Source organism: Enhydra lutris, unplaced genomic scaffold, assembly GCF_002288905.1.
Source record: "Enhydra lutris kenyoni isolate GAN:26980312 unplaced genomic scaffold, ASM228890v2 scaffoldscaffold57, whole genome shotgun sequence".
Classification (NCBI taxonomy): domain Eukaryota; kingdom Metazoa; phylum Chordata; class Mammalia; order Carnivora; family Mustelidae; genus Enhydra; species Enhydra lutris.
Genome location: NW_019154141.1, coordinates 6,802,601 through 6,817,672, shown reverse-complemented (window position 1 = coordinate 6,817,672; position 15,072 = coordinate 6,802,601). Strand labels below are relative to the sequence as shown.

At 56.7% G+C, this 15,072-nt stretch overlaps 1 protein-coding gene across 1 annotated transcript in view; it reads right to left on the bottom strand.

Moving 5' to 3' along the window:
- LOC111158195 (calcium voltage-gated channel auxiliary subunit gamma 4) overlaps positions 1 to 8,822 on the bottom strand; it is a 58,866-nt gene extending 50,044 nt beyond the window's left edge. The window contains exon 1 of the mRNA XM_022520110.1: positions 8,603 to 8,822. Within this exon, the coding sequence (XP_022375818.1) occupies positions 8,603 to 8,822 (220 nt within the window). The remainder of the gene's footprint in view (positions 1 to 8,602) is intronic.
- Between the last annotated feature and the right edge of the window lie 6,250 nt (positions 8,823 to 15,072).

Genomic DNA, 15,072 nt, shown 5'->3' with positions numbered 1-15,072 from the left:
ACACCTAACCAGCACTTGGGAGGACCTCTGCCTCTGTGGGCTTGGTGTGGTGGGAGGCACAGAAGGGTGGATGTCCGCAGGAAGGACCTGGCTTCGGGTGTGCAATCCTTGGAAGTGGGGGAGGGGCGGGAGAGGCAGGGGAAGGGTGAGGGCAGCTCAGGTTACAAGCTTTGCAGCTGGGGGCTGGGGGTTGGTTAGTTTCGTAGGGGAGGTTGGCTTGAAGGACCTTGGAGGTCAGGGAGAGGGGTGGAGGTGAGGTGACAGATCCTGATGTCTAGGGGAGCAAAACAATCAGATTACTCTTCGGACCCAGCATCCCCAACAGGGTGGCTCCCAGGCCCCATCCCGGATCCAGAAAAGCAGTAGGGTAGGGGGAGCCAAGGTCAGACATGGCTGAGTATGGCGTCACAGTCGTGGTGTCACAGTCTGTCATCTCTGAGCTGGCAGAGCCTAGAGTCCTCCAGGGGCAGTACTGTCTGCTTTGCAAAAACCCTGGAGCTTCCCTTGGAGGGTCATCCGGCCCGCAGCCCTGTCCTGCCACTGCAGAGAAATCACAGAGCGCTTGAAATGCAAAGGGGCATTTCTACACCCGGGAACCTACTGGGAAACTCCTGAGTCCTCCCCAGGGTTGTCCTAACAAGCATTCCGTTTGGGGAGTATCTACTCTGTGTTTGTGCGCTGGCCACTTTCACATTTGTTGCTTCATTATCTTATTTTCCAGGTATGTGAACAACTCAGAGAGGTTAAGTAACCTGCCCCAAGCGGCACAGCTACCTGGGAAAGCCGGGATTTGAACTGAAAACCTGGCCTCCTGCCTTGCCATCCCCCCCTACCATGCTGCCTTTTCAACAGAGTCTACTTTAATGTGATAAAAGGAGACGGGGAATACATTGCTCCCAGACCTCTGTATCAGAGACAATCAGGCTTCTCTCCAGCAGAGATCTCCTCTACCATGTGCATACTGGCCACTCCACGTTTGGTCAGGCTCTCCTGTCTGTCCCCAGCCCCGGGAAGCTTAGGGACAAGCGGAGGCCCATCTCCAGCAACACGGCCAGCCTTCGCAGCGTGCATTTTGTGTGCTAATGGGACTCAACCATCACCTTATTTTCCTGCTCTTGTTTCTACTTCTGACCCAATGTCTCCTCCACTTTTTTTCTTTTTTTTTTTTAGATCTGGTTCCTTTCTTCCTTTCTCTCTTTTTTGGTTGGAGGGAGAAGAACTAAATAAGTAAAATCATATGATATCATTTTCACAGCTTTGAAAGGTTTTCACATAAAGAAATTGTTATGTTCGAAAAGGAATGTCCTTCGTCTGGTACCACGTCCTGACTCTCAGTTCAGAAGAGATAGTCTCATCAGTACCCTCTGAGCGCCATGGGGGTAAAGAGAAGGATTGCGAGGGGTATGGAGGGGGCGTCTTGGGCGTGGCCCTGGGGTTAGAACCAGTGTGTTCTCTTACTGACCCCGATTTCAGGGATCTGGCCAGTGCTCACGTGTCCTTATGGGAGGCCAGGGGCTGCTGCTCTGAGTGTGTGTTTGTGGGTTAACTGTGATGGAGCTGATGAGCTGTGGCAGAGGAAGGCCCGGAGGGAGTGAGTTCCCTTCATCTCCCTGCGTTTCTTGCTGCTTGCCTGTCATGCTCTGGTGGCTGCCTAGTGCCCAGTCTCTGCCCCCATGCCCGCCTGAGGGAAGGCTGTGCCCAGCGAACCCTAACCAGGCAGTCCCCACACCCCCTTCTGCTCCAGGTCTGTTACCAACAAGCCGTGTGACCTTGGATGAGTCACTTTGCCTCCTTGGCCTTGAGTTTCCTTTGCTTGCAGAGTGTGAGGCTCGGGCCCCATAGGCAGGTCCCATCTCTAGTGTGGACACATGCTGGGGTGTCACAGGCAGGGGTGAGCTGGGTTCCCTGCAAGTCATTACTCTTAAGAAGGGAATAGAGGTGACCCCTTCTGCCACCAGTCACCTAACGCAGATGCCACATCATTCTATCCATACAAACGTTTTCTTGAAGGAATGAGACAAGAGTGGGGCTCCTACCAGCTGCCAGAAATTGGATCCACCCCAGCCCCCCACCTAAAGGCTGACTCCCTTAGAGCAGTGGTTCTCCACAGGGGGTTGATTTCGCTTCCCCACTCTGCCCCCCACCCCACCATGCCCAGGGGACACTGGGCAATGTCTGGGAGTATTGTGGTTATCAGAGCTTGGCAGTAGAGGGATGTTCCTGGCTTCTGGTGGGGAGAAGCCAGAGACGCCATTGAACTGCCTACAGCCCACAGGACAGCCCCTGCCACCAAGAAGGACCCAGCCCCAAATGTCACTGTCCTGACGTCGAGAAACCCTGTCCCGGGGTGACGGGCAATTGATGATGAATCCAGACACTCGGGCCCGTGATGACATAGCGTGGTCCTCCTGAATTACCCTCCTCGGGACTTCCCAGCACGACTTCCGGCGGAGGGCATGTTGGGTGGTCGCGCCAAACCCTGGAACCCCCATGGGTACATGCTTGATTTCCCCTCCCGTTCCTGCTCCTTCCTCCGTGTTCCCCACTCGGCCATGGCCGTGCCGTCTCGCAGCTGCCATAGCCCCAGATCCAGGAGTCAATCCAGGCAGTCAGCCTTGACTTCTCGCCTCCCCTTGCCCATCCTTCTCTCCACTTCTCCCCACCTCTGCTGCCACCAGTTAGCCCCAAGATTCCATTCGGGTCCCTGGCAGTGAGGACCAGACAGGTCTCCTGGTGGCCTCCCTTGCCTTCCAGAGTCTCCACTCCCCATGTGCAGCTGAAGACTCTTCTAAAATCCTAAGTCAGGTCAATTTACTCCCCAGCCCCAAACTTCTCAAAGCATTGATCTTGATCCTGACCTCCAGAAGCCTCTCTGGGACCCCCACGCGGTGCTGGAGCCCTGCCCGGCCTTTCATGCCTCAGAGCCTCAGCCTGCCTTTTCCTCTTCCTGGAAGGTCTTCCTTCTTCCTCCAGTCCTCTGACAGCTCTTCCCTGTCCCCTTGACCGATGGCAACCCTCCCCAGCCTCTCCCAGCACACCCCCGCTCTGCATCTGTCCTAACCCTCACCGATGCCTGGAAGTGTCAGCTACCCCATGAGAATGTTGGCTCTGGGAGAGCAGGGACCGAGTCTGTCCCGTCCGCCATGTGACGGAGAGCCTCACGCGCCTGACACAGAGCAGGTACTCAGCGAGCATGTGTGGAACGAGAAAAAGTGAATGGATTGGATGAATGAATGAATAAATAGAAGCAGGCCCGGCAGATTGGTGCCTTAGAGCCTTTCTGCGTGTGTGTCTTAGCAGAAAAAAGGTCAAGAGTCACTGAATGAAGTAATCTCAGAGGTTCTTCTGGCCAGAGGAGCCCTGCCCCCCATCCCCCTGCTCGCCCGTGTGTGGAAGCCCCATGAACCTGATTCAACCTGGAGGCTGGGGGCAGGGGGTTCTCTAGGGCTTGTATAGCCAAAAGCCAGAAATGGGAGGAAAGTTCCAGACCAGCTAGGCCCGTCCCTTCAGGCCCACCAGGCCCTCTTCCGCAGTTCTGGTTTGGCTATGCCGTTCTTTGCCTCCCTCGCCTTCTGAGACTCCGGGTTTGATGACCCGAGGTCTCTTCTTCTGCTGCATTTCTGGGACTACAGCCCCCAAATCTCGAGTCTCTGCATCTGAAGAGACTGACCCAGGAGATTTATTTTAAAGAGCTGCTGCTTTCCCACTGAGCCTCTCTGAAGCCCCTCACATGGGGGGTTCCTCCAAAGCTGGCTCTGTGGTGAGGTTCTTAAATCAGACCCCTGGGATCCCCAGCCTCTCCTCACTAAGTCAGCGGGTCCAGTTCAAAGGACCTGGTTTTTTCTTACAAGAAGAGAGAAAGCAGCAAAGAACAAAGCAGGACATTAAGGGAAGGTAGACAGGAGAAGGGGCTGCCAGGGCCCCTTCCTGAGTGGCTAGAGAGTGAGCCCCGGTGAGGAAGCAAGGACAGGAAGGGAGAACAGCCCTCTACCAGACCGAATGCTGATGTCCTTCCGAAATTCATATATGTTGATGAAATTCGTATATGTTGACGCTCTCACCCCCAGGGGTACTTGGCAGTGGGGCTCTGGAGGTGGTGACTGGGTTTAGATGAGGTCTGAGGTGGTGGTCGGGGTGGGGGTTCCTCATGATGGGATTAATGCCCTTATAAGGAGAGACCAGAGAGCTCGCACTCCGCCCTGTGAGGACACAGTGAGAAGGGGGCCACCTACAAGCCAAGAGCCAAATCGGCTGGCACTTGATCTTGGCTTTCCAGCCTCCAGAACTCTAAGAAATAAACGTTGCTTAAGCCAATGGGATAAGACAACACCCTCACTTGCCCCTTCCCAAATCTGTGTGGCTCAAATAAAGGACATCCTCTGGCTGGTGGAAAGCGGGCTCATCTATTCAGAGAGAAGACATTCTACAGCACTCAAGAGCTCTGACCGTCGGAAGCCTCATCTTCCACATCTACGAAAGGCAGGTAATTAATATTTGCCTTGAACTATGGTTGACAATTACACGAACTTACGGAGTCCTGCACGGAGGTCTGCACCAAGTGATGGCCATCTCTATCAACACCAGAGGGCAAAGGAGAGCCGGTGGGTGAGGTGACTAGCTGAGCGAGCCCTGCTCTGGCTCCTGTCCCCCACCAGGGCTTGACTGGATAGGCGGCCTGTGAGTTTTCGCAAGAGAAAATGAAAGCAAACACAGACAGGAAAAGTTCCCAGCGCAGTGCCTGGGAGTGCAGTGGGTGTGGAACGGACGTTATTTGAATCAAAACGTCCCTGAAGGGTCCTATGTTGGGAGCGTGGTGAGGCAGAGCTTCCCAGCGCCTGCCTGGAAAGGGTTCCTAGTGTCCGGGAGGTGTAAGCCCCGCCCCCAGGCAACTGGGCGGGGCCTGGGCGGGCTGAAGCCCCTCACTAGTCTCTGAGGGTTGTCTTCTCTCTCCCCTGGCCCCGGGGTGCAGTACCAACAGTTTCTTTTTCTCTGTGTCCCATAAGGTGAATGAAGTCTGGGTTTACTGGGTGAGAGGCGTTGTTCAGGTGAGGGAGGTGGGTCCCTCACGGACCCTGACCTCCAGCGGCCCCTGCGGACACAACGAAACTAACAGCCGGCGTGGGGACTTGCCCAGGACACAGTGCACGCTCCATAATGCTTGCTTACATTCCATACCTTGCCTAATTGCAAAACGCATTAGAGACTGAGCAAATGCTGGTTGGTGATACCTAAGAGGGAAAAGTCCACAAAGATTTAGGACTTCTTTCCCGTGTCCCCAGCTTTGGGCTGAGTGTCACCAAAGACACAAAGAAAGAATGAGGTGGGCTTGGGAAGGAAGGGAGCAGGAGGCCGATAGTGATGGGGATGGGCTAGTGCAGAACGTGGTAGAAGAAGAGAGAGACAGAAACAGAGACAGAGGCAGAAATAGACAAAGAGAGAAGAGAAGGGGAGGGGAGGAGGGAGGGGAGAGGGAAGGAAAGGGGAGGGGAGGGGAGGGGAGAAAGAGTATGTTATGCAATTTGGGCATCACTTGTACATTCTCACTTCTAAATGCCTTCATGCTGCTGTCAGCCCAACCTCAGAGCTAGGCTCCACTGGGTAGTCAAGTACTTGGTTCTATTTTTAATGGCAACCCAGAAGCTGTTTGGGAAAGGGCAGGATGACATGGTGGGAAGAGCTTTGTAGTGAGACAAAGGCTCAAACCTGGCCCAGCAGCCTCCTACCTGGGTGCCTCCGGGCAAGTGCCTCACCCTCTCTGAGCCTCTGTACCTTCGGCTGCCTACGGGGGTGCAGACAGCATCCTCTTGGGGCTGTTGTGAACGTGCTGTGGGCTAACATGCACAGGCTCTGAGCGCTTGTCCGATAGAGAGGATCTGGGGGGTGCAAAAGAAGCTGGGGTGACGACAGCACTGCCTGGCTGGGGGCGGGCCTGTCCAACTGCTGGGATGCCTTCAGCACGCAGAGGGCTCGGCTCTCCGGTCCCGGCAGCATCATTGACGGGAGACAACCAGGAAATGGAATCACTGTGGCCAGCAAACCCTCAGTCACAACCAGTGTTTTGTTAGTGGCCCCGCTCCAATATTTCTCTAGGTTCAGCCCAGAGGCTTGATCTTTTCTTTTCTCCCCCCCACCCCCATGTAAAGCTTTGGGAGCTCTTTGCTAGAGAACAGGTGGAAATCATGCCTTTTACACACAAAGCCAACACTGGGGGTGCCCAGGCCCCCAGGGAGGGGCATGGGATGGCTGTGCTGCTTGGGTCCCCGTCTGGACCCTCTCTGGCAGGTGGAGGCATCACAGATGTCAGGCGATTGTGCTTCCCCGAGGTGAGCCGGCAGTTTCCACCCAGGTCCAGGGAAGGATGATACTAGCCACAACGAGGAATCCTGAACCAGCTCTCCTGGTCCTGGGTTGGTCCGAGGGTGGTCCAGCCCTTGGATGTGGCCTGGTTTGGCCCTCAGAACCCCTGAGCTCATGGGTGGGTGGGTGGGTGGGGAATGACAGAGGCAGCTCAGTTCTTATGGTGAAGTCCCCCAGATGGCAATTCCCCACCCTCCCTCCGCCAGCGGAGCCAGCTGCCCAGATGGGCTTGGGGCTCTCTTGATGAACACCGAGTGCAAACAGCTCGAGGTAGCTGGCAAGAGGCTAAGTGCAGCATCAATCCTAATTAGGATGAGGAATTAATAAAGGAGGCATTCGAGCCGCTCTGCAGAGGCCAGGCTCGCCGCTGTGGAGGAGTTAGTTCCGATTCCCACTGGGAAACTGGGAGGCTTGGTTGGGGTCCACGGGTGCCTTCGGGTGATGACAGTGGCATGACTTACTGTGCCCCCCAGAGCCTGTGAGGGAGAACATGGGGGCTCTGCAGCCCCTGTTCTGTGTCTAATTCAGGTGCTGTGTGACGTGGGTACATTCTCCAGATGAGAAGAGTAGGTGTTTGTGATCTGAGCAATTGCACACCAGAAATGATGTTTTTCAAAAGAAAAGAGGAGGGTGTGATCGTGGGCCCACCGATCCTTTGTGTGGCTTGCTTCCCAAACGATTGATCGCACCTATGCCTGCTCCTCCAAGACTCCACTTAGCCCTGGCACTAAACTCCAAATTGCAAAGGGCAAGGCAGCCGCGTCTGGGAGAGGGTGTGGGGGGCAGAGGTGGGCAGGATTCCCGCCAGGGCAGGTCTAGGAGGAGGGGAAAGGGAGCAAGTTCAGCCTCCCCGAGCGACCCAGCTTTACAAAGCCTCTTTTTATATGACTCCAAATGCGGCCAGAAAAAGGGCCATCTCTTTAAGAGCTTCCTACCAACCTCCACGAAGCTCCAAACCCGCTAAACTATTTGCAGGGGCTCTAACTGCAGTAAGGAAGGCTGGGTGTGTGGGAGAACTCCCCGAATAACGGAGGGGCGGAGTTAACACACGGGAAAAGGTTACAGAAAAAGAAAGAGGAAACTCTGTCCAAGGATATCGGAAAGGAACGCTCCGCCAACTTCCCCCATCCCTTTTCCGACCTGAAAGCCAAGACCAAAGCGGCAGGCCCCGTTCACAACCTGGCTGGGACCAGACCGCCCTTCTACAGCCACCTGTTAGTTCCCGTTCCGCAGCGGGGCGGGCTGGAGGAGCTGAAGTCGGGCGCATTTTGCCATTGGAGGCGTCCGGGCCCCTCCCGCGGAGGGAGCGGTCCCCTTGGTCCCGGGACACCCAATCCCTGTCCCCAGAGGCATTCCAACCTTGCAAAACCTACTTCACGCCCCCCTAGCGCATCTGTGGGGAGCCGCGCCCGCCCCTCTTGCACCGACGGGGCGGCCACGCCCCTCCCAGGCAGTTGTCGGTCCGCGGGTCGCCCCTGCGCACTCTGGTGTCCTGCTGAGGTCTCCCGCAGCCTCCCTGCCGAGGGACCGCGACGAAGGACTTGCTCCCCTAGTCTGGGGTGGGGGGCAGCCTCGGTGACGCACCCCTTCCTTCCCACCCAGCAGGGAGCAGCGGGCCGGGGCCCCGTGGAGGAGTAGGCGGCGGAGCAGGGTCTGGGCGGCGTCAGGCTCCGGCGACCCAGGTCGCCCAAAGCCGCTCGGAGCACAGCCCCCACCCCCACCCCTCGGTCCGGGCCTGGAGCGAGCCAGGAGCGGCCCCAGCGCTCCCCGCCCCCGGCCGGCCCCGCCCCAGGATGGCCAGTTCCCATAGCAATCGCACAGACACCGGTTGCCAAGCAACCCCTCCCCCTCCTCCCTCCCCTCCTCTCCGGTCCGCTCCCCCCAACTCCAGCCTCCTCCCGCCCCCACACCATCCTCCACCTCCCCCGGGGGCTCCGGCGCGGCCCCTCGGGATCGCTCCGGTCTCGGGCTGCACGCGCGCCCGTGTGAGTTTCCGTGTGTTTCATTGTGTCTGTGTGCGAGGGGGTGTGCGTGTGCGTGGAGTTTGTGGGATCGGCTTGAGGGACCCCGAGCTGGTGCACAGCTGGCCGCGAGGGGACCCGCCCGCTCGCTCCGGCTCCTTTGTGTGTCGCGCGGAGCCAGTGCCGCGCCCACCCCCTTCCCGGCCGGCACCCCGGGCAGGGTGTGCGTGTGCGTGTGCGTGTGTGTGTGTCGGGAGGTGGGTGGGTGCCGCGGCCGGCCGTACCTTCGATGCAGCACACCCGCCACAGCCCCGAGTGGGTGAGGTCGCCGCGGGCGCGGCGGGGCGCGGGCCCGTCGTCCATGGTCAGGTTGGTGCCGTTGCAGATGTGCGCGCTGGAGTAGAGCCAGTAGTCGGTGCCGATGGCGATGGCCATGAGCGAGAAGGCGGCGAAGGCTCCGGCCGTGGTCAGCAGCATCTGCAGCCCGCGGTCGCATCGCACCATGGTGGGCGCCTCATAGTCCGCCGCCCGCCGGCCCGGCCCGCCGCGCCCGCCCGCCCTCCTCCCTCCGCGCGCCGCTCCGGGGGCGCCGGGGCTGGGGGGCCGAGGGCCGGGGGGCGGCGCCGCGCTGCGCGCTCCGACCCCGCGCCCCGGGCGTGCCTGCGCTCGGGCCCCGCCGGGGCTCAAACTCCGAGGCGCGGCGGCGAGTGAGGGCTGCGCGGGCCGCCGGGCGGGCTGGCGGCGGAGGCCGGGGGCTCCTCCCTCTCGGCCCGCCCTCCCGGCTCGGCCCGCGCCTCCGCCCCGCGCCCTCCGCGCCTCCGCCCGCCGCCGCCGCGCTCCGGGCCCGCGCCCCGCTCCTTTCGGCGCCGCCCCTCGCGCCTCGGCCCCCGCCCGGCTTTGCGCTCCCCTCTCGGCCCCTCTACCTCTGCCGGGATTTTCTCTTCCCCCGCTCCTCTCCCCTCTCCGCGCTCGCACGCGCTCTCGCCTCCTCTCCCAGGGTTCATTCACATTATTGGAGCGAAGGAAGCCGAGGCACGGGTTCCCGGGAGGACGGAAAGGGAACCGCGTTGCCAGCCACCTCGCTTACTCAACCCAGGACATCCAGCCTTCCCTTAGATGGCCCGGGGACTCTTTCATTTGTGGAGTGTGTGTGCGCGCGCGTGCGGGGGATGGCCCTCCTTGCCCCGTGTACAAATCTGTGCCTTTACCTGGCGATGGATGGTGTAGGCGTAATCTGGCAGTGGGAATGTTCCGGTCAGATTTCCAGAAGCCCCAGATGTGGGTCACAGCTGAGAGATATTACAGGCCAAGCCAGGCCCTGGCCCCTTCCCTCCCCCACCTAACTGCTCCTGCCCCCACCAGCTCCTCCAGGGGACCCAGAATTTGGGGTTGAGGGAGAAGAGGGGTGTCAGCCAGAGGTCATTTGGGAAGAACATAGCATCCCTGTTAGGCAGAGCGGTAATGGGGTTGTGATTGGAGAGGGGGCTCCCCTCCATTATTACATTTCTGGGTGCTTTATTCCTGTGAGTCCAGGAACACCCTAGTTGTATCCGATTCAAGCACCGCAGCCCTCAGCTGTTCCCCTCTTTCTTCTTGCTCCCTCCTGAATACCTTTATTTCTTTTTGCCTTTCCCTCCACTGGAGCTTAACTGGCTTTCCCTCACCTCTGTCCCTTTATTGCCAGTCTCTGCCTCCAGCCCTGCTGGCTTCACTTCATTGCCTTTGCTGCTGGCATGATCCCAACCTGGACACGCTCCCTTCTCCTCAGAGCCAATGCAGGCTCCTTCTCCTTCAAAACCTCAGCTCCAAACTCTTCCCTCCAAAAGGTCCTCGGAGACAAGCCCGGGGATGTCCAGTGTGACATTATTCTGTCCCTCCCCAAAGCTCGTGTGGTTGGCATCCTTGATGGCTGCCCTGGGGCTGCGGCCCTGGACCCCCAGAAAGCTGAAAGAAGTATGCCCAGAGTTGCTATTCTTCTTGTGAGGTGCAGCCTAAATGTCACCTCCATTTCTAGCACCTTCCCTGGCCCCCGGGACCCAAGGAAAACTAATGACCTCATGCTGGAATTAGTGGTCTCTCTTCCGTGAGCCTGGGAGCCTTTCTCATATCTGATGTATATGGTAAGGAGTGGAGAGATGTTTGCAGAGTGAGAGGTGTTCCTTGTCCCCTGGAAAATCAGAGTCTGACTGGGGGACAATAGAGCCTATAAATAAAACCCAAGATAATGTAGCCCAAGGATCAGGCTAGCTGCATTAATTCATATTTGTGGCCCCTTCTCCTGCTTTTGGAGTATCTGTTCGTGGGTCCCCTGAGTCTCAGAGGACGAGAGCTGTCACCTGTATTTTACTTTCATCCACCTGTCACCTGATCTGGGGTTCTGTACACAGCAGGTGCCCAATGTATGCCTGAAGGTGCACACCTGGTGTGAGATGGCTTACTCTGACTCAGAGCAGGGCTGCCTTCCTATGTCCCTAATATCCAAAAGGATAAATTCTAGGTTCTGTCCCCAGAAGCACCGAGAAGGGTAGATCTCAAGCTTTCTCCTTCTTGTTGTTGTTGTTACTGTTCTTCTTCTCCTTCTTAAGGAGCAAATATTTGCCTCAAATTAAATCTTAAACAGAAGCCCCAGGTAAATAAACCAAGTCTTCTACCAGTTAGCCATGTAGGTCAGGGCTGGCATAGCTCTGGTTAAATAGGGGCCCCAGATTACCTGTACCCACCTACCTACACCACCCCCTGTGCCCCGAGAGCACCCCTGTGGACCTAGGGTTCCAAAAAATACAGTGTGAAAACCAGCATCCTGAGCCAGCTTCTGGGTCCCTCGGGGACATCCTTTTCTACTCCGTCCTACTTGCAGTCTTTCTAGGGGACTTTGAGAGAAATAAATGGAACCAAGATAAACAGATCTTATTTATCCGTGGGGTGGAACGGGAGTGAGTAGCTTCCCTCAGTCTGCTTTTAGGTCTGGGAAGTGACGCATGGGTGATGGGGCCCTCTTCCAAGCCAGCGATCCTCATGTTAATCCCACGAAAACAGAACGGAAATCTTCATTCATCAGAGCCCGAATGGACCGGCTCCCACCAGCATTCCCAGGAGCACGTGGGAGAGTGGAGACAGGCCTGGACCGGGAGCCAAGATGTCAGCATCTCAGGCTGGCTCCATCACTAACTGCGGGTGATCTTGGACAAGCCAGAACCACCTGAGAGAAAGACACCTCTCCAGCCTCCCCTTTCAGATGCTTCTGAGGATCAAATAGAGTACTTTGTACATTGCATACACTTAGCAACTTAGTGATCATTTGTGGAATCAGTAGTAAATACTCCCTTTTTTTTTTTTTTGAGACAGTGAGCCAGACCTGTGTAGCGGACATATGTCACTACATCGTCTGTTATTCTCACTGTTATCCCCCTTACAATACCTGGGGAATCCAAGGCCCAGAGAAGTTGACCAGCTCACTCAAGGTCTCACACCTGGAAGGTCTCAGCTCAGATCCCGATAACCAGAATATTTCAAGAGCACCAAACTGCCTCTTGGTCCTTGTCGAGTGCTGCTTGACTGTGTTACATATGACATGTTGGATGTGGGAGAAAGGGACCCCAATGGGGCTTAGCAACTTGCCTTTCTATCTGTGGACGCCCAACCGGCAGCCATGCTTAGTCCTGAGATGGTCAGGGTGTAGACTGTGGAGTCAAATAAGGACTTGACCGCCAGTGAAAGGAGCTGGAGCAAACTCAAGACTGTCTGAGACCGTTCATCATGCCTGGGTGAGCACAATTTAAATCTGGAAATTTCTGCTCAGCCAGATTAGAGAACTCTAAATGGCAGTATTTAAGGGCTTCCTGAGGTCTCCGGAGTTTCTCCTATGTGACATTTCCAGATCCGAGGGAGGGATGTGTCTTTTGCTTGCTCAGGAGGAGGCTCTGGGCTGGTCTTGTTCTGGAGACACCGGACACTTGGCATCTTCCCTCGGGGAGCTGCTCAGTGTCAGATCCACGGTGGGGGGAGGGGACGACTCACTGCACTTATTACTACCTCTGTGGACAGCTGAGCAGGTGGAGGTGTTTAGACCAGTCCTTTGAAGCCGTCTTTTTCAACACAAATGGGTTTCTTTCCCTTTCACCTGCTCATTTGGGTAGTGACCACAATTCTTCACTTTACTCTGGCTGTGAGGACAAATGAATGAGCTCCGAACCCTCCGACCAACCCAGCTCCGGGGTGAGGCGGCGGGGCAGTGGACGCGGGAGGGCAGTACGCATTAGACTGTGCACGCTGTGTAACGGGCATGTCAAAGCCGCCCCGCATCTGTAGTCAGGGCGAGAAGGAAGGGAGAGGCCCTCCGCCAGCGAGGGGAACGCAGTTCCGAGAGCCCTTATTAAAAGCTTTGCTTTCCCCCTTTGTCCTCCAGAAATAATGACCTTCGGGTGGCAACTTTTTGTACTATCTCATTTCCATGCCCAAAGCAGATGGTTCTGCTGATTTTAGAAGACTTAATGGGGCGGGGGCGGGGGGAGGGGGATATTTGGAGAGCCAGGGAGATATTTCCGGTGAATTGACAGAAAGAGTGATTTTGATTTTCTATAGCACAGGGTTGAGGATGAGACTTAGAAGGTTCCAGGGCTTGGCTCAGTGTGGAGGCTTATCTGTAGCCCATCCAAGCTGCTCAGAATCCAAGAAGAATGCCTCTAGATCCCGGTACGGACAGCCTCCCCCATCAGATTATGCACACCGCAAGAATGGCTTTTTTCTTTTTCTTCATATTTCAGTACGTTCCTTTGAGGAGGAGCGCAGATCCGAAAATGCTTCTTGGCTTTATGTATTCAAGTTTATTCCATTTCATTTGCTTATCCCTTATATCCCATTCAAGGTGGCTGGGCCCGGATATGCAGCCTTCTTTCTCAGCCCTGCCACAATGAAGCGGCGGGGTGCTCACTATCTCCACGCCAGGCCAGCGCCTGGAAGTGCAGAGGAAAGAGAAGCGGCGTTCCCTGAGTGCCCTCTCTGTGCTACTTCCTATGTGGGCAACGTTTCATCTCATCATGGCAACAAGCACATGAGGTGGACGCCTTTACCCCCATTCTGTAGGAGACGCACCTGCAGCCACACAGAATCGTGACTGAGCTGGGATTTGAACCCAGTTCTGCCCGAGCCCAGCCAGGGTGAGCCAGCTACCAGAGGGCACCGGGGCTCAGGGTCCTCCAAGTCCCTCTGCCCACATCTGCTTCCTCCTCTTCTCTTCTTTCATGTTTTCATCCAGATGAAATCAGGTTCAAATGACCATCAAGGTCACAGGAGGGTAGAGAGGTTAAGGAGGGGCTGTGCCTTGCAACCCCAGGGGCGGGGCGGTTGAGTGCCAAGGGAGTGAGGATGAGGCACATTCCCCATTTCTTGGGCAGGTAGGTTGAGTGGGGCTGCTGTCAGGGGCTGGAACCAGCCTTAGGAGCCTACCTTCCTCCTCCTCCTCCTTCCTGGTTCCTACTCCTAGCGCCTGTCCTGATGCTGTCCAGAGTGGAAGGCAGAAGGCCACCCCTGATGTGGGGTCCTCTGACTGCCACCCCGCCACCCCAGGTTTTTCTGTTTACTGTCAGTGGGAGGGGAAGGCAGTGGCCTGCTGTCAGTGTTGCACAGTGAACAAAGCGGCCAACTGTGAGCGAAGTCCATGTGGGCTTTTTGAAGACCTGTGTGTTTTCAAACCGGATCCCACTAGGGGCTGCACTCAGTCGCCGGCTGGGCGGTCTCCCCCCGCTACAATTTGTTCCAGAACCGGCCCCGCTGATGAGCATATTGATATTAATGGCCTGACTTGGCCAAAGCTTCCGGCACAGCACGCCTGATAGTTAGCTGGTTATTCTGAGAACATTCTTTTCAAAACACTCAACAGGACAAACAGGCCGAGAGGTTCCTTTGTCCACAGACGGCCTCTGAAACTGAGCCGACTCTCAAAGGACTGAGAAGAACACTCCAAGGAAGAAATCGGCGGCCCAGGGAGTGGAAGCATTTGAAACGGCGGGCTGGGAGGAGAGGACGGCCAGCGGCAGCCCCGTCCTGCAACGAACGTGTATCATTTGTGCTTTCGCCGGAGCGGAGCTTTTAATTCCTAAAATATAACAGCCCTGGGCAGGAGCCTACAAGAGCCAGCAGCGGTTCGTGCAGAACTTTGCTGCCAGGTGCCCGGCTGTGGAGGGCAAGGTCAGGTTCACGGTCCATCTGGCTACTTTCGGCTCCTGAGTGGCCCTTTCCCTTGCATCTCCTGCCTCCCCCACTCTCTCAGTGGCCTGCGGCGGGGGGGGGAGGGGGATGGGACTGGCTACCCTCAGCCCTCGTGGAGCTGTGTTTGCTACCGACTGGGGGAGTTTGCTTTATCCAGAGATTTCTTTCTGAATCATGGATATCAATGGAATATTTGCACTCTGCCGCCTCCGTTGGCTATCCCCGCTCATGTCCTTATTGAAGGGCTGCTGCATCTTTGCTGCTTTTCTCTCCACGGCCTTTTCTTGTGAACAGGAAAAGGAAAGGTCACTGGGTTCAGGGTGACCCAGGTTTCTAGTCATGCTCTGTCACTTGCAGCTGTGTGGCCTTGGACTATTGGCTCAAGCTCTCTGGGCTTCAGAACAGTGGGGACCCAAACACCTGCCTGCTGGGGTTGTTTACAGATTTAGGAGCCTGGGCAAGACACTGTCGCAACAGTGCTGAAAGCTGAAGCTTCTGGAACATTCCACAAGCACCAGGCTCCATTCTAAATGCTTTACTGCGCTGT